The sequence below is a fragment of the Cnephaeus nilssonii genome (assembly GCF_951640355.1).
Source record: "Cnephaeus nilssonii genome assembly, chromosome: 19".
NCBI classification, from domain to species: domain Eukaryota; kingdom Metazoa; phylum Chordata; class Mammalia; order Chiroptera; family Vespertilionidae; genus Cnephaeus; species Cnephaeus nilssonii.
The window spans coordinates 15,883,341-15,898,145 of record NC_137090.1 but is presented as its reverse complement, the minus strand read 5'-3'; the positions used below and the strand labels follow the sequence as shown (position 1 = coordinate 15,898,145).

Here is a 14,805-nt window from a genome sequence, read left to right as displayed (position 1 = left end):
CCTGCAACCCGGGCATGGGCCCTTGACCGGAATCGAACCTGGGAGCCTTCAGTCCACAGGCCGATGCTCCATCCACTAAGCCAAACTGGCCAGGGCAGTGTACATGTTTTTCTGTGGACATACAGTTTTTCTTGTGTCAAGAATAGCTGGGTTGTATAATAACTCTTTCTTAACTGTTTAAGGAACGGCTAAACTGGCTTCCAAAGTGCCTGCATCATTTTACACCCCCACCAGCGGTCCATGAGGGTTCCGATTTCTCTACATCTTTGCTAACTTATTACCTGGCCTTTTGATCTAGCCATTCTAGTGGGGTATGAAGTGACGAGTCTATTTTAATTTTCCTGATGACTAGTGATGTTGAGCACATTTTCATGTGCTTAGTGGCCATGTGTATGTCCTCTTTGCAGTCATGTCTTTTCAGATCCCCTGCCCATTTTAACTGGGCTGGCTTTTCACTATTAAGTTATAAGAGTTCTTTACATATTTCACAAACTAGTACCCTGTGTTCTGCAAGCATTTTCTCCTGTGGGTTGTCTTTTTATTTTCTTGATAGTGTCCTTTGTGCGGGAACATTTCCTAGGGTGTACCGAAACTGACTTCCCAAGGAGAAGAGAGCAGGACAAAGAATTAAGCGAAGCATTTATTAAGAGAACTGACGGACAGCAGCTGTCTCGGGCAGCCTCCGGACGATGGATCTCCACACCACAGAAGGGATGAGAGCTGGGAATACACAGCCTTCGGGAACACTGGTGGCTCTTAGCCAAGTGGCACAGGCTTGGTAAGAGCCGAATATTCCAAAGCACTAAACAACGAAATGGGCCCACTTCTCCACGCAAGAACATTCCTTTCAGGTGACACAGGTGTAATTTTCAAAACATCATGTGAGCAGGAAGGTAAGCAATGCCATCTGCTCTGGCCAGTTTGGCACAGGGGACAGAGCGTTGGCCTGCAGACCGAAGGGTCCCAGGTTCGATTCCGGTCAAGGGCACGCACCTCTGTTGCAGGCTCCTCCCCAGCCCGGGGCCTGGTCAGAGTGCGTGCAGGCGGCAACCAATCGATGTGTTTATCTCACGTCCATGTTTCTCTCGGTCTTTCCCTCTCTCTTCCACTCTCTCTAAAATCAATGGACAAATACCCTCGGGTGAGGATTAAAGAAAAAAAAATAAATAAAAATAAATGCCCCCATCGCCACCAAACCTGGCGGCCTGCTCTCAAAGGAGCCAACTCCCACACAGTTCCCCTTTCAGTCACACTGATGAGCGCCAACGTTCCCCTTTCAGACCACCCTCCCTCGCCCTCGGATTGGAAAAACAAAGCAGGACTCAATACTGCCCCTTCAGAGCAAGGCTTTATTGTAACATAAAATACACTATTTTGTGATGGGCCCAAGTAGAATTGTACACAATACTTTTTTTTTTTTTTTGCTGGCTATATGCTAATCGGCCTCAACACTAAAATATGTATCTGAAATAATTTCACAAAGTTTTAAAGAGAAAAGTTATAAAAAGTATACTTCCATTTTAAGTTACATCCACGTTGTCTCCCCGCCACCCCCACAAAACCCTGCACGCCGCACACGTGGAGCTGGGACACGGATGACTGTGTGTGCCTGGGAGCGAGTGAGAGGCGGCGGTGGCCGAGGCTTCCCGCGGCCTCCGCTGGTCCGCAGGGACAGGGAGAAGAGAGAAAGTATAATGCAGACAGCGAGCACACCTTTCAGTCACGAATCTCTCCCGTCGACAGGCACAGTTCTCAGGGAAACTGAGGACAGTTCAGCAACTGTACAAGCGTGGGAAGGAACCCGACACTCGGCACCCGTCCCCCCCAACCCTACCGCCAGCTGTAAAGTGAGAGCTAGACCTCAGCAAGCCCAGGGCTGGGTCCACTTCCCAGTGGGTCAATCCCCGCCCCCGCCCCCGCCCCCGCCCCCCAGCTGGGACAATGAGGGCCCTGCTCTGAGGCAGGTGTTGGTGAAGCCTGAGGGACAGGCAGGTGAGGGCTCTTCACGACGGGGTCAGGCTTCCTTTCGCCTTTCCCCCACACTCCCATCCTCACAGGTGGGGTTTTAATTGAATCCTGAGGGGTACGTAAGGGGCTTAGCAGCATCCTGCATCACCGCTGGTATCCATGGAGGGGTCGGCCTGCTCCTCAGAGGCAGAGAGATTCTACTGCCTGGCATAGAAAAATAAATCAGTGTATGAAACCAAGCCAGGGCAAACAGCAGCTTTTAAAAAGTCGTTTTCCAATAAATAATTTACTACAGAGAAATATTTTCCTTTAACATCAAAACACTGATAAGTTCAGAAGTTATTTTTTTTTTGTAAAAAAAATATGTTTATTTACTCACACATATAAAAATAAGGTTTTTAGGGCCATTCTCTCCTGGGCCTAGTCATGTCCTTTTGGAGAGGGGGCTAGGAGTGACCTTGTAGGCCTAACCTGAAAACTATACCTGCTCCGCTCTCTTCCCACCGGCCTGCCATGGCCATGCCTTCCTTCTGGCACGGAGCCACGGAAGAAACTATGGACGAAATTATGCTTGAGGCTTTTTTTTTTTTTTTTTTTGCAGCTTACCAAACTTCCAGCAAACCTGCTGAGTGCATGTCCCCAAATTCCCAATGCCTGACACCCAGCACCCTGCACCAGGTGGGCAACAACACCTGCTGGGCATGCTGGCCCTGGGTTCAGACCGCACTCCTGCCACCCACTCCCCGAGACATCGCGCGTGAACAGTGAAGGGAAATGAGGCGACCTGGGTAGGAAAGGCACAGGCCCCGACACAGGAAGAAAGAATTTTGATGTCAGATGAGGGGGCGGAGGGGAAAACAAGAAGTCCCACGTTAGAAACGGAAACACCATCCGACGTTTGCAAAAAGCCGGTATCAGTCAGCCCTCCAGCGCGGAGGAAGGATGGGCAGGTGGGACGGCAGCTTCCCTGGGCGACGGAGGCGACGTCCTCGGCGCCTGCGGGTCGGGGCTGGGCATTCCCCTCTGGCCGCGACACAAAGGACACCAACACGGCAAGCTTCGGTGACGTGACCCTCTCTTCTTCCCTCTAGTGCCTCTGCTCGTGTGCACACACAGAGGAACTGAGTGAGAGGAGGAGAGCGGGACACAGCCAGGGAGGGGAGGAGGGACGGAGAAAACATGAAGACGGGTGACGTGTTATTTATAAAAGCCACTACCCATCCGAAGACCTCTGGCTCCCCTTGCTTCGACAGTCCTCCTAAGTCTCCCCTTTTCCCATCCCTACCCAGGAAAATGGGGGAGGGGCAGAGGGGAGGGGGGCGGTTTCTTTGTCAAGAGGCCGTTTCCACGTTGCAGAAGAAAAGCAGAGACAATCATGGTTATAGCACAACGGCTTGGCAGACACGGTGACAAAGACGCACCAGAGAGGAGGTGCTTTCTCCTCCCCGCGTCCTTCCTCTCACTTGAACAGCCACATGTCAAAGTCCAGCCACGCTCAAGACACATGGCCACGTGCCAGGGCGCGTGGAACCGCCTGCCTTTGTGCGCAAGGTTCAAACCGCCACAGCCTCTGGCTGCGGCCCCAGTGCTGCAGCTGACCTCTGGGCAGCAAGGGGGAGAAACACCACGACGACAAACTCACACTCACACACGCACACGCACACGCACAGGCACACGCCCTTCACTGGTGCCACCGTGCACAGAAACACTAAAGTCACAACTAGTATTAACACTTCACATTATGAGTATTGAGAAGCGATTCATGGAATTAAAACATCCACAAGAGTAACTCCTCTGGCGAGGACGAAGAAGCTGACGATGGCGATGGAGGAGGTCACGACTGCGCATGAGGGATCCACTGAGTGTCCATAGGCCGGCCCAAGAGTTCCTCCACGCGGCGCGCCACGTCCATCGAGTCGTCCAGGTCGAAGTCGCCGTCGTTGTCAAGGACGGGGTCAGGGCTTGGGAGGGAAAGAGAAGAGATGAAGGGGGAGGGAGCGCCTGTCAGAGACCAATGATGAGGAGCAGAGACCACCCCAGGCCCAGCCCCCCCGCCCGGCCCCCCGTGAAGCCCTGTAAAAACAAAACCTACTTCTGCGGGTACATGTTATAATGAGCCTGGGGACACACAGCCGGGGAGGGGGCCTGGTCCATGTAGGTGGCACTGCCCCCAGCAGAGTCTGCAGATGTCACAAACCTGGAGGAGGAGCAGAGCAGAGCCTCAGCGGCCTCAGGGCAGCCGCTGACACGGGAGGGGGGCCCTGGGCACTGGCCCGTGGTGAGACCAAGCCCGGTTCCCTCCCCAGGGCTGAGCCAGGTGTTAGGGGGAAGGGAACACTGGGCCCTTGGACAGGAGGGGGTGGTGGTGAGGGGTGAGGACAGCGGGGAGGGGGTGGCGGGGGAGGGAACAGAGGCAGCAGGAGACCAGAGCTGGACCCCAGACACTTACTCAGGGACCACTTGCTTGATCTGTGGCTTCACGTATCCGTCCACCGCTTTAGCTGCCAAGGGGGAAATGGTGATGAGAACCAAAGTTCTCAAATGAAATAAAAATGAAATCTCCCTTATGAATCACATCTTTTCCTAGGATAGGACACAACCACCTGATTTATCTTAGGATCTGACACCAGCACCTAACACTTCAATCTGGTAGGACGGCCTGGCATAGGGAAGTCTCAATCCTAATACTGCCGGTGAAGAGATCTTCCAAGCTGGCTTGCATGTGCTTATACCTTCTGCAGACCACAGAAAGCATAGACTTCAATACAAATCAAAACCTAGCATTAACTGCATACTAACTGTGAAAGGAAAAATATCTTTAAAGAGTTTACAGTCGCAGATTCGGCGGAGGGACAGGGCTTGCTCTGTGTCCTAGGGGACAGCATTAGGACCAACAGGAGGAGGTCAGAAGAGGGCCAAGTCTCCGTCAGATACGGAAGAATGTTGTCGTAAATAGAACGGCCCCCAAGGAAATGGGAATGTCTTGGGAAGAGCTGGTTTCCTTGTCACTGGAGGTTTTCACTAGGAAGGTATGTAGTCGTCAGGGATCACAGAGAACATTCCACGCCTTAGAGAGGAATTGCTTTGACCTGGTGACCTCAGAGCTTACTCTGAGTATCTACTCTTCGGGAAAGGGAATGTCACTCAGTATCTGCAGGTAACCTGATGGTCACTCAGTCCGGTGAGTGGTTTGTGCCTGGTGGCTGTTGAGAAGGATGCTGGTGTGTGTCTCTCTTCCACTCACCACAGAATCCCACTGGGATGTGGCCGGCTAGGGGAGAAACCTGAAAGTGACCTGGCCAGCCATAGTTACGACTTTTTAAAAGGCTGATTATGGAAATCCAGGGAAGTAGGGATGTGAGAGTCTGGAGTCGGCAAATGAAGTCCTGTTTCCTGGGAATGTAAGTATGGGAATAAGCATAATCCTGACGATATGAGACAATGAAGGTAACACTCAGTGAAATACTACATGGTTCTAAAGTGCTTGGTACCCGAACCTGCTTCTTCTAGGCTTCAAATATCAGGGGGCTGAGTTTTCAGAACATCTCATGCTTTTTGTGCTTTTCACAGTCTACAGAGAATTTTACAGATTGGCAGGAAAGATTAAAAAAACAAAGAAATGCTGTAAAAAAATAGAATGTAATAATCTAGATTAGCTGTGCTAACAAAAAGAAATAGTGAGATAGATTTTAATTCAAAATATCATATAAACCTAAAATGATATGTTTTTTTTAAAATATAGCCATCACATTAGAGTGGGAAGGCATGACATATAGGAAAAAGGTAGACTGATGGGGCTATGTAGCCTAATTACAAATCTTTGTGAAATAAAACTTCAGCAAAATAAAACTTAAATGTTAAAAGAAGAATGACATGCTGAGAAAAATAATTGCTATGTATAACCCAGGGTTTATCTACTATAGAAAACTATTTACACATCATTAAGGAAAAAAGGGACTCCAAAAGGAAGATAAGCAACATGAACGCACTTCACGGGAAAAAATACAAATGGCCAATAATGTAGACGTTAAGAAATATAGGCTCTGATGCTAGACTCTCTGAGCTCCAATCCTGGCTTGGCCTCTTCCTAGCTGTGTGGCCTTTGGCAAATCATTTACTTCTCGGTGCCTCAGTTCCTCACAGGTAAAAGGGGGACAGTAATAATAACTACTTCACAGACCCCTTTTGAGGATTAAATGAGATACTACATAAAAATGTGCCCAAAAGAGGACCTGGTACTCAATAAGCATTCAACAAATGTTAGCCGTTACTAGTATTGTATTTATTATTGTTGTCATTATCATTATATGAAAAGGTGTTTTGACCTTACCTGGAATCAAATAAATGAAAATAAAACCTGAGATGTCATTTTTATGCCAATCAGAGCCAAACCTGAAACCGATGAACAGATTTTATGACTGGCAGGAGGATGAACGGATTCTTTTTTCTTTTTCTTTTTCTATACTTTTTTGGGACATTTTATAATAAATACATAAAACTTTTATGCTCAGGAAACAAAACCATCTCTGATTTGAAAAACAAAATTTTGCCTTCCTAATTTTGTTTGATTTAAGCTTGTGTTAAAAGCAATTTGTTCCCTTCAATTTGGCATTTGGGGTTAGTGGCAGGTGTGTTTTCTGTATGACTGCAGAATACAGCCCAGGATTTACATCTGCCCTGGATAATGCTCAAGTAACTGTAGGCTAACTGCGTAGATTTTCACGCAAGGCAGACAGACACACACACACAAATAACCAAAACACAACAAAACGAAATCAGAATGCGAACATTGTTACCAGTGGCAGGCTCGCATGGAACTGGTGTGTAATATTTGGAGTATACTTCATCTTTCGGCCGATCGGGGAACACGTAGATAAGGTAATCCAGGTCCCCCAGGCGGTCGGCTAGGGACCGAATGGAGAAGTCTCTGGTGGTAAAAGGCATCAGATTCCAAAACATTCTTTCCTCTAGATCAATAAACAGAATAATGATATTCTAAACATAGTTTCTGAACAAGAAGTCTTAATACCCAAATATTCTACAAATTAAAATTGTACGCCCCCCAAAAAAAATCTCCACTTAAAAATAACTACAGGTTATAGATCAAATAGCTGCTTTTTAAATTAATTAATTTTTAAATGTTTCATTGATTTTTTAAAAAAAAATTTTTAAGAGACAGAGGAAGGGAAAGGGAGAGAGAGAGGGAGAGGGAGAGAGAGAGAAGGAAAGGGAGAGGGAGAGGAAAGGGAAGGGGGAGGGGGAGGGAGGGAGAAACATCAATGTGAGAGAGAAACATCTCATCGGTTGCCTCCCACCAAGGATGGCACTCGACCAACTGAACTAGGGCTCGAGTGGCTGTTTTTAAAAGCCATGGGGAGATAGCTGGTGATGCACTCATCACTTTCCTAGAGATCCAATGATCTCCCTCAGGTGGCTTCAAGTTAAACGCCCTTCTGTCCCTTTCTAGAAGACACTTATTGACTCCCTGATGCCCTGTACGAAAGCGTGTAAGAGAGATAGGAAGCAGGTCCGCGGCCGGAGGACACGTGAGCACTACTAAACGCTGCTAAAGTCTTCAAGCCACACAACGCGAACGCGGAAGCTGCTGTTACCTTCTTTGGGAGGGTCAGAGGGAAGAACTAACGCTCTTGGATGAAAACGACCAGTGACAATGTCCTTGTGTCAGTCAGAATAAAGGAATCATGAAAGTAACATTATTTCTATGTGAACGACTCCAACTTATTCCAGTAAGTTTTCACTGAAACAAGCTCAGGGGCGAGTCATGAGAAGGTGGACATGTCAAAAGGGAAGCAGCGGAGAACGTGCACAGGACACTGTGTGGCAAGCAGCTACCTCAGGGTTATCCATTTGCGTTCCTCAAAATTAGTGCTTGTCCTTCCCATAATGAGATGGTACACAGGCTCTGGCATCCTCGGCAGCTGTGTGCTGGGTGCACATGTGTGCGTCCCATAATTAGTACCGGCCTCAGCAAAGCAAACGGACTCACGGAAGTGTATGCTAGAGTGACCTTGCAACAAAAGCAGTTCACTGGAAGCCCTCTGGCCTCTGCTCTTCAACAGGGAGGGGCACTCACGAGAATCAAACTTCCACGCAATGGTGATCCCACCAATTTCGGAGTCGCTGAATCTCAGCAGGAAGGTCCCGTCGGGCTTGTTAATGAGTAGATCATGGGCCTGTTGCTTATTCACGAAACCCAAAATAGCCCTGGATCACAGAGGTCAAAGGAGCAGAAGCAGAGTGTGATTTATTTATTTATTTTAAAACCCGTAGAAAGACAGCCTTCTTACTTTATGGCAGATGTAAGAAATGACGATCCTCACCCATCATTCCAATGAGGCTTGAGATGTTTTTTTAACACTTCCATCACACCATCAAACCACTGCCAGAAAGTGTAATTCCGTCCTGGTAAATTCTCCTGATGGGAGACACAGCAATGAACCCAGGAAGGCAGAGGTAACACGCGGGATAGTGCCTGTATCTACTCTCACTGGAAAAACCAAATGGAAAACAAACACCTACACTGTCAGAGTCATACAAATAGGAAGGCCTGCCTGAGTTTCCCCAAATAAATGGTCCTACAGCAACAACAGCTACAACAAAACAGGACAGAGGAGGAAAGAAGGAAACGGGGCAAAACAGCACAGAGCGATTCCCAGCCCCTGCTACGAACACCTTCCGCCTGGCTGCCTGGTCCTTGGCTGTTTTTGATGTGGACTCTGGGACCAGCAGCAGCAGCAGCACCACCCAAGAGCTTCTGAGAAATGCAAAAATTTCAGGCCTCATCCCAGACCCTCTGAATCACAGTCGGCACCTTAGCAAGATGCCCGGGGGGCTTGTACATTTGAACTGGATTTGATCACAAGGCCACAGAGATGGCTCCATCACACAGCAGTCACCAACAATTTATCAGCGAAATGCAGTTATTGGGTTCCAGTGAAATTCCTGCTTCCCCTACCAAAACACCTCTGACTGCCAGCCAACACGTTGGCCGACTGGTTAACACACAAGCACTTAAAACAGTTAGACTCAGAGACTATGAGATCTCGGAATGAGGGTGCTTAAAACACCGGGGTGGAGCTGGGGGGGCGATGGTGTAAAAAGGGAAACGGAAGTTCAATTTCAAATGGAAGATATGACAGGGATGACATCTGAATGAGCAGATGCTAGAGGAAAAGTGTCCTCCATCAGCATCCGCATGGGTGGGCTGAGGGTCCACGGGGGCCTGACTTTGCATCTCCCATCAGGGAACATCCGAGTCACCGGGACAGAGCCATGACGTTCTGGTCATCGCCAAAGCTGCTCTTCTCCCGAGTTACGTGAACGTTTCCTCGGCTCCGCTTCCTTTGTAAAACGCACTAGCGACACACAAAGCCCGATTTACTTAAAATTCAAAGGTGTAATTTTCTACATAAAAAGTATGTCGCTGTCTGTCTATTCAGGAGCTTCCTATTCCTTCAGGCGCATTTTATTAGACGGGAAGCCCGAGGGCCCGGGAAGGGAGACTCCTGCAGGCGTCTGGTTCGAAGGGACTGATCTCAGGGCAGCCGGCGGCGGGCCCTCACCCTGTTGAACTGGGACCAGGACACGGACATGCTGTTGTAGTCCTCGAGGTGGCTGCTGCTGCTGCTGAACAGCTTCTGCGCCAGGAACACGAGGTTCTCCTTGGTCAGGCCCCGGTTGCTCTGCACTTCGGCCTTGAACTTCATGTTGAGCGCTTCACACAGCTGCGGCCACAGCACTTTGTCAGGCACGGCAAAGGGCACCCTGCCCTGAGGGGGAGAGAAGCCAGGACCTTATGAGAGAACAGTTGCATGATTTGTTTCCTCAACCCACGAAAGGAAAACACTGGTGGCGGGATGGTGTGACAAACGTTTGTCTGACGGAGTCTGAGGATAAACTCAAACTCTCATGGGGTGTGCGGTTCTGGAAACTCGGGCTCATTTCACCTTCTTTGCACACAATACAGAGGGCAACCTCGTGCTGCCGACAGCGTTCTGCAAGTGGTGTAACCCTACATCCTCACGGCCACTAAAGCAAAACATGACTGCGGTCTGGCTGTAAACTCAACAGGACCAGAAATCTAAAACACTGATTCTCTAGGTACAGAGAGACAGAGGGAGACTGTGTGTGTGTGTGTGTGTGAGTGTGTGTGTGTGTGTGTACGCTCATACATGTGTGTGCACAAGTGTAATCCTTGCCTTTGACAACTTCTGCCAAGAAAGAACTCTGGCTCAAAGGGAAACAACTTAAGGAAGAATAGTAACTATAGCTTTATTAAAAACAGGTGAGAATATGAATTTGTAACAAACTGCTTTTCCTTCCATTCAGCCATAGTACTTCATTTTAATTACCATAAAAATATTTTTGAATAGGCAATTCCTTCACACGAAATAAAATTTTTAAAATACAGCAAGTTAGACGGTGAAGTCTCTTTCCTATCCTGTCCCCTAGCAACCCAGCTCCTCTTCCCAAAGGCATGTGGTGTAGTTTCTTGTTTACACCTCCAAAGATATTCTATGCTTGCCTGCAAATACATATAATTTTTCCTTTTAAAAAATACAAATGGAAGCATAAAATCCACATGTCCTGCATCTCCCTTTTTTCACTGAATACTATATCTGGGAGACCTCACATCAGCATGTAAAGAAATTCCTCATTTTCGTTTGTGGCTGCTAAATATTCTACAACTAGAGGCCCAGTACACGAAATCTGTGCTCGGATAGGGTCCCTAGTGGCTGCCAGCCAATAGCCGGGGCCTCCCTTTGGTCCACGCCGCCCCCTGGTGGACAGCACATGTCATAGCGAGCGATCGAACTCCAGATTGGAAGAACTCATGAGGGGACACTTTGCATATTAGGCTTTTATATAGATAGATATGTACAGGATACTGTATTACAAGTAGCTACATCAGGGTTATACATCTGTGTTTCTCAAAATTAGTACTAGTGTTTCCCATAAGATTTTAGACAGGCTCTGGTATCATCTGCTGCTTTGTCATGGGTATACAGTTGTGCTTCCCATAATTAGTACTGGCCTCAGCAAATAGTAAGTACTCACTAAAGTGTATGTTAAAGCAATCTTGCAACAAAAGCAGTTAACGTTAATGGAAGAATAATAATATATTCAACCAGACCCCCATAGATGGACATCTATGTCTCAGCCTTCAACCTTCAGCTAAGCAATGCTGCAATACGCTTATATCATGACAAATATACAAATGTATCTATAAGTTCCCATAAGTATGTATTTATTTTAAAACAGCGTAAAATAAATGCACCCTAACATTCTGAAAATGTTTTTAAAAAATGCTTATTTATTGAGACAAGACACTTTAGCAATGACATGTTGCAGGGGATGCCAAAGTGGCCGGGGGGGGGGGGGGGGTGAGGTCTGTGGACAGGCAGAGAAGGGGATGAGAGATGTGGCAATCCTATCCAGCAGGCTTATCAGGACAAGAGAGAGGCAGATCGCTTTCAAAAAGAGCCTCACACTCAGGGTGAGTAGCACAGCACAGCAGACTTTCTGATAAGAATCTCACCTCTGAAGCAAATATACTGTTCTGTAAAGAAAACTGTTGAGAATGTAAGACTGTTCCCATTAGAGAAGAACATACTTTTATGTCCCAAATAACAACTAGACCCCTTTAATCATGCTTTTACAGACTAACCTCTACTGGAAATACATGTAGAACTGGGCCTCCTGAAATGGTGTGAAAATGCCCAGCAGGCAGCACACCAGTGGTATTCAGAGAGCATTTGGGTGCATAAACCCCTAACATCGTGTTTTTACCCTTAGTCCATGGTCAGCAAACTGCGGCTCGTGAGCCACATGTGGCTCTTTGGCCCCTTGAGTGTGGCTCTTCCACAAAATACCACGGCCTGGGCGAGGCTATTTTGAAAAAGTGGCGTTAGAAGTTTAAGTTTAAAAAATTTGGCCCTCAAAAGAAATTTCAATCGTTGTACTGTTGATATTTGGCTCTGTTGACTAATAAGTTTGTCGACCACTGCCTTAGTCAAAGATCTCATTCTTCATGAGAGACCTGGGATGAATCACAGAACCTAAAATTTGGAAACTAAATGTCACCCTCATTTACTGGAAGGAGGATGACAGGAAGCAATTTCTAAGCTAAAGGGACCTCCTGAGAGGTCTCTCTAGAAGGAACCTGGGAGTCCCAACTTCCACATATGGTTTCCCCCAATGATTCAAAACAAAACTTACTGAGCATGGAGTCTGAGACAAGCATTTTGTATGTTATGTAGTTTATCTTCCTAACAACACTATGGAGCATTATGATTCTGGGTGGTAGACACTTAGGGGCCTTAAGCTCAGAGAGGGAAAGTGAATTTCCCACAGCCTCAGTGTGAGGACATGGTGTGGCTTGCCCTGAAACCTTGGCCTGGCTTCAAGCCCATCCTCTTTCCATTTTCTTTCTTTCCTTTATTTTTTTAAAAATATTTTTTATTGATTTTTTACAGAGAGGAAGGGAGAGGGATAGAGAGTTAGAAACATCAATGGAAGAGAAACATCAATCAGCTGCCTCCTGCACACCCCCTACTGGGGATGTGCCTGCAACCAAGGTACATGCCCTTGACCGGAATCAAACCTGGGACCCTCCAGTCCGCAGGCCGACGCTCTATCCACTGAGCCAAACCGGTTAGGGCCTCTTTCCATCTTCTACACACACTCCTTTCTGTCTCCCACCAACAGAAACAGCATTTTTCTTCCTCTATGCTCTTTCGGGGATAACACGTGAAAGAGATTCACGACACCAGCATCAAGATCTGGAGACCCGCAGGCCCAAGGGATCAACTCACAGATTCCGCAAAAGCATTGTCCCAGAGAACAGTGGCCGTGGCGTTGTTGTCCTGGCTGCCGTGGACAATCACCACCACCGGGAGGGACAGGGTCTGCAAAGACACAGAAGAGCTGAGCGCCCACAAGCCACACCTTCTTCCCCTTCTCTTCTTTTTTTCATTCTTCTGCAAGTTTCCGTAAATGTCACCTGGGACACAGAATGTGAAACGGCTCCGGGAATAACATGACTTTTCCATCCACACTGGCAAAATCTTAGACATTTCAGATCTGGTAAAATAGATTTTACTAGATATTTCTGAAGGATGGACTAAGTCCTCTAAGTTACACAGAGAACAAGAGAGAGAAGAGAGAGTATGGCCCGGCCGGTGTGGCTCGGCGGTTGAGCATTGACCCACAAACCAGGAGATCACAGTTCCATTCCAGGTCAGGGCACATGCTTGGGTTGTGGGCTTGATCCCCAGAAGGGGGCGTACAGGAGGCAACTGATCAATGATTTTATTCCATCATTGATGCTTCTATCTCTCCCTTCCTCTCTCTGAAATCAATAAAAACATTTTTTTTTTAAAGAGAGAGAGTATGGAGAAATTTTGGGGTGTGTGTGCGGGGTGCCGGGGGAGGAGGTGGGGGGAGCAAGTAACAAATATCCATCCTCACTTTCATCAATAAAAAATTTTTTAAAAAGGGACTATGTGACCCAGACAATTCTCGTGTGATATAAAGTGCTCACAGACACACGGCTGAGGGAGGGCTTTACCTTGACTTGAAAAACCAGCTCGTTTCCACCAACACTGAACTGTGATTCAAACAGGATTGTAAATTTTTCTTCGGTCACTGACTCTGCCCCTCGACGGTCAGACCTCTTGATGCGTTTCAGGGACTGCAAAGGAGCAAAGTAAGGTGACCACGTCCTCAGATCAGCAGCGAGAATCTGTTCTTCCCCTCCCTCCACCCTCACCATGTTCCTGAAGTGGGCGCTGAGCGTGCCTGTGGCCTGGTGATACTCCATCACACAGCAGTTGTTCAGGATCTCGCCACTGTAGTCACTGCAAATCAGAGAGAGACGCAGCTCTAAACCCACGCAGGGTCTCGGCTCACAGCGGGTAGAGATATGCTCGGGGTCGGAGGAACCTCAGAAGGTATTTAAAAACTTATGTCATGCCATGACTGGTTTGGCTCAGTGGATAGAGAGTCAGGCTGAGGACTGAAGGGTCCCAGGTTCGATTCCGGTCAGGGGCACATGCCTGGGTTGTGGGCTGGATCCCCAGTCGGGGGCATGCAGGAGGCAGCCCATCAATGATTCTCTCTCATCATTGATGTTTCTGTCTCTCTCTCCCACTCCCTTCCTCTCTGAAATCAATAAAAATACATTTAAAACATAAAAATCAAAAAATAAAAATCTGTCATTTAGAAGAAAGGTTAGCTCCATAAAACGTACAAGAAATAAATATACATAAAATATACACAAGTTTTCTTAAGTGAATTCCTACTAAGTGAAACCATATCACACTAACTTCACAGAAGAACCCCTTCTGTTCTTTCTCTGAGAGTCAGAGCGGCTAGAAGGGCTGCTGGGGCTCCTACCTGGGACCGGCTGAGCCCAGAAAGCTGTGGGGCGCGGCCACAGTGTTTGGACAGGTTCCAGCCTCGGACTGATGAGAGGGCACAGTCCTCTCATGGCCACGTGCAAGTCCCAGCTTGGAGGGCAGAGCCCTCCCCGCACAATGATAGCCAACAGCTATGGTTGTAAGCTTGAACCTATGGTCCGAACACGTGGCCCCACGTGCCTGAGTGATGTGGGCTTGATAGAGTTCAGGTCCATGGAATTGAGTAGGATCAAAACCCACGAGAATGTTGTAAACATCTTGACCATGCTTACTCTGCCTCGTGGCATCGGCTATAAAATAAAGACACGGCTTGTAGTCCGTGGCGCTGTCGCTAGCTCTCCATCAGAGGACAGGGAACCACCGAGACCCAGCTTTCATTCGCTTGTCTGTCTTTTCT

General features: G+C 47.7%; 1 protein-coding gene across 6 annotated transcripts in view; it reads right to left on the bottom strand.

Annotated features, from left to right (window-relative positions):
* Positions 1-1,338: 1,338 nt before the first annotated feature.
* LOC307115317 (signal transducer and activator of transcription 5B) overlaps positions 1,339-14,805 on the bottom strand; it is a 64,869-nt gene continuing 51,402 nt past the window's right edge. For 5 of the 6 annotated variants that reach the window (XM_079798521.1, XM_079798520.1, XM_079798517.1 and 2 more), the window contains 10 exons: positions 13,760-13,847; positions 13,559-13,681; positions 12,804-12,896; positions 9,552-9,758; positions 8,310-8,404; positions 8,063-8,193; positions 6,765-6,935; positions 4,418-4,469; positions 4,061-4,165; positions 1,339-3,929 (listed from right to left, as the gene is read on the bottom strand). In XM_079798521.1, coding sequence (XP_079654647.1) covers positions 3,803-3,929; positions 4,061-4,165; positions 4,418-4,469; positions 6,765-6,935; positions 8,063-8,193; positions 8,310-8,404; positions 9,552-9,758; positions 12,804-12,896; positions 13,559-13,681; positions 13,760-13,847 — 1,192 coding nt within the window. In that variant the 3' untranslated portion in view covers positions 1,339-3,802. Of the gene's footprint in view, positions 3,930-4,060; positions 4,166-4,417; positions 4,470-6,756; positions 6,936-8,062; positions 8,194-8,309; positions 8,405-9,551; positions 9,759-12,803; positions 12,897-13,558; positions 13,682-13,759; positions 13,848-14,805 lie in introns of those variants that run through there. The other variant, XM_079798522.1, reaches the window with a different exon arrangement.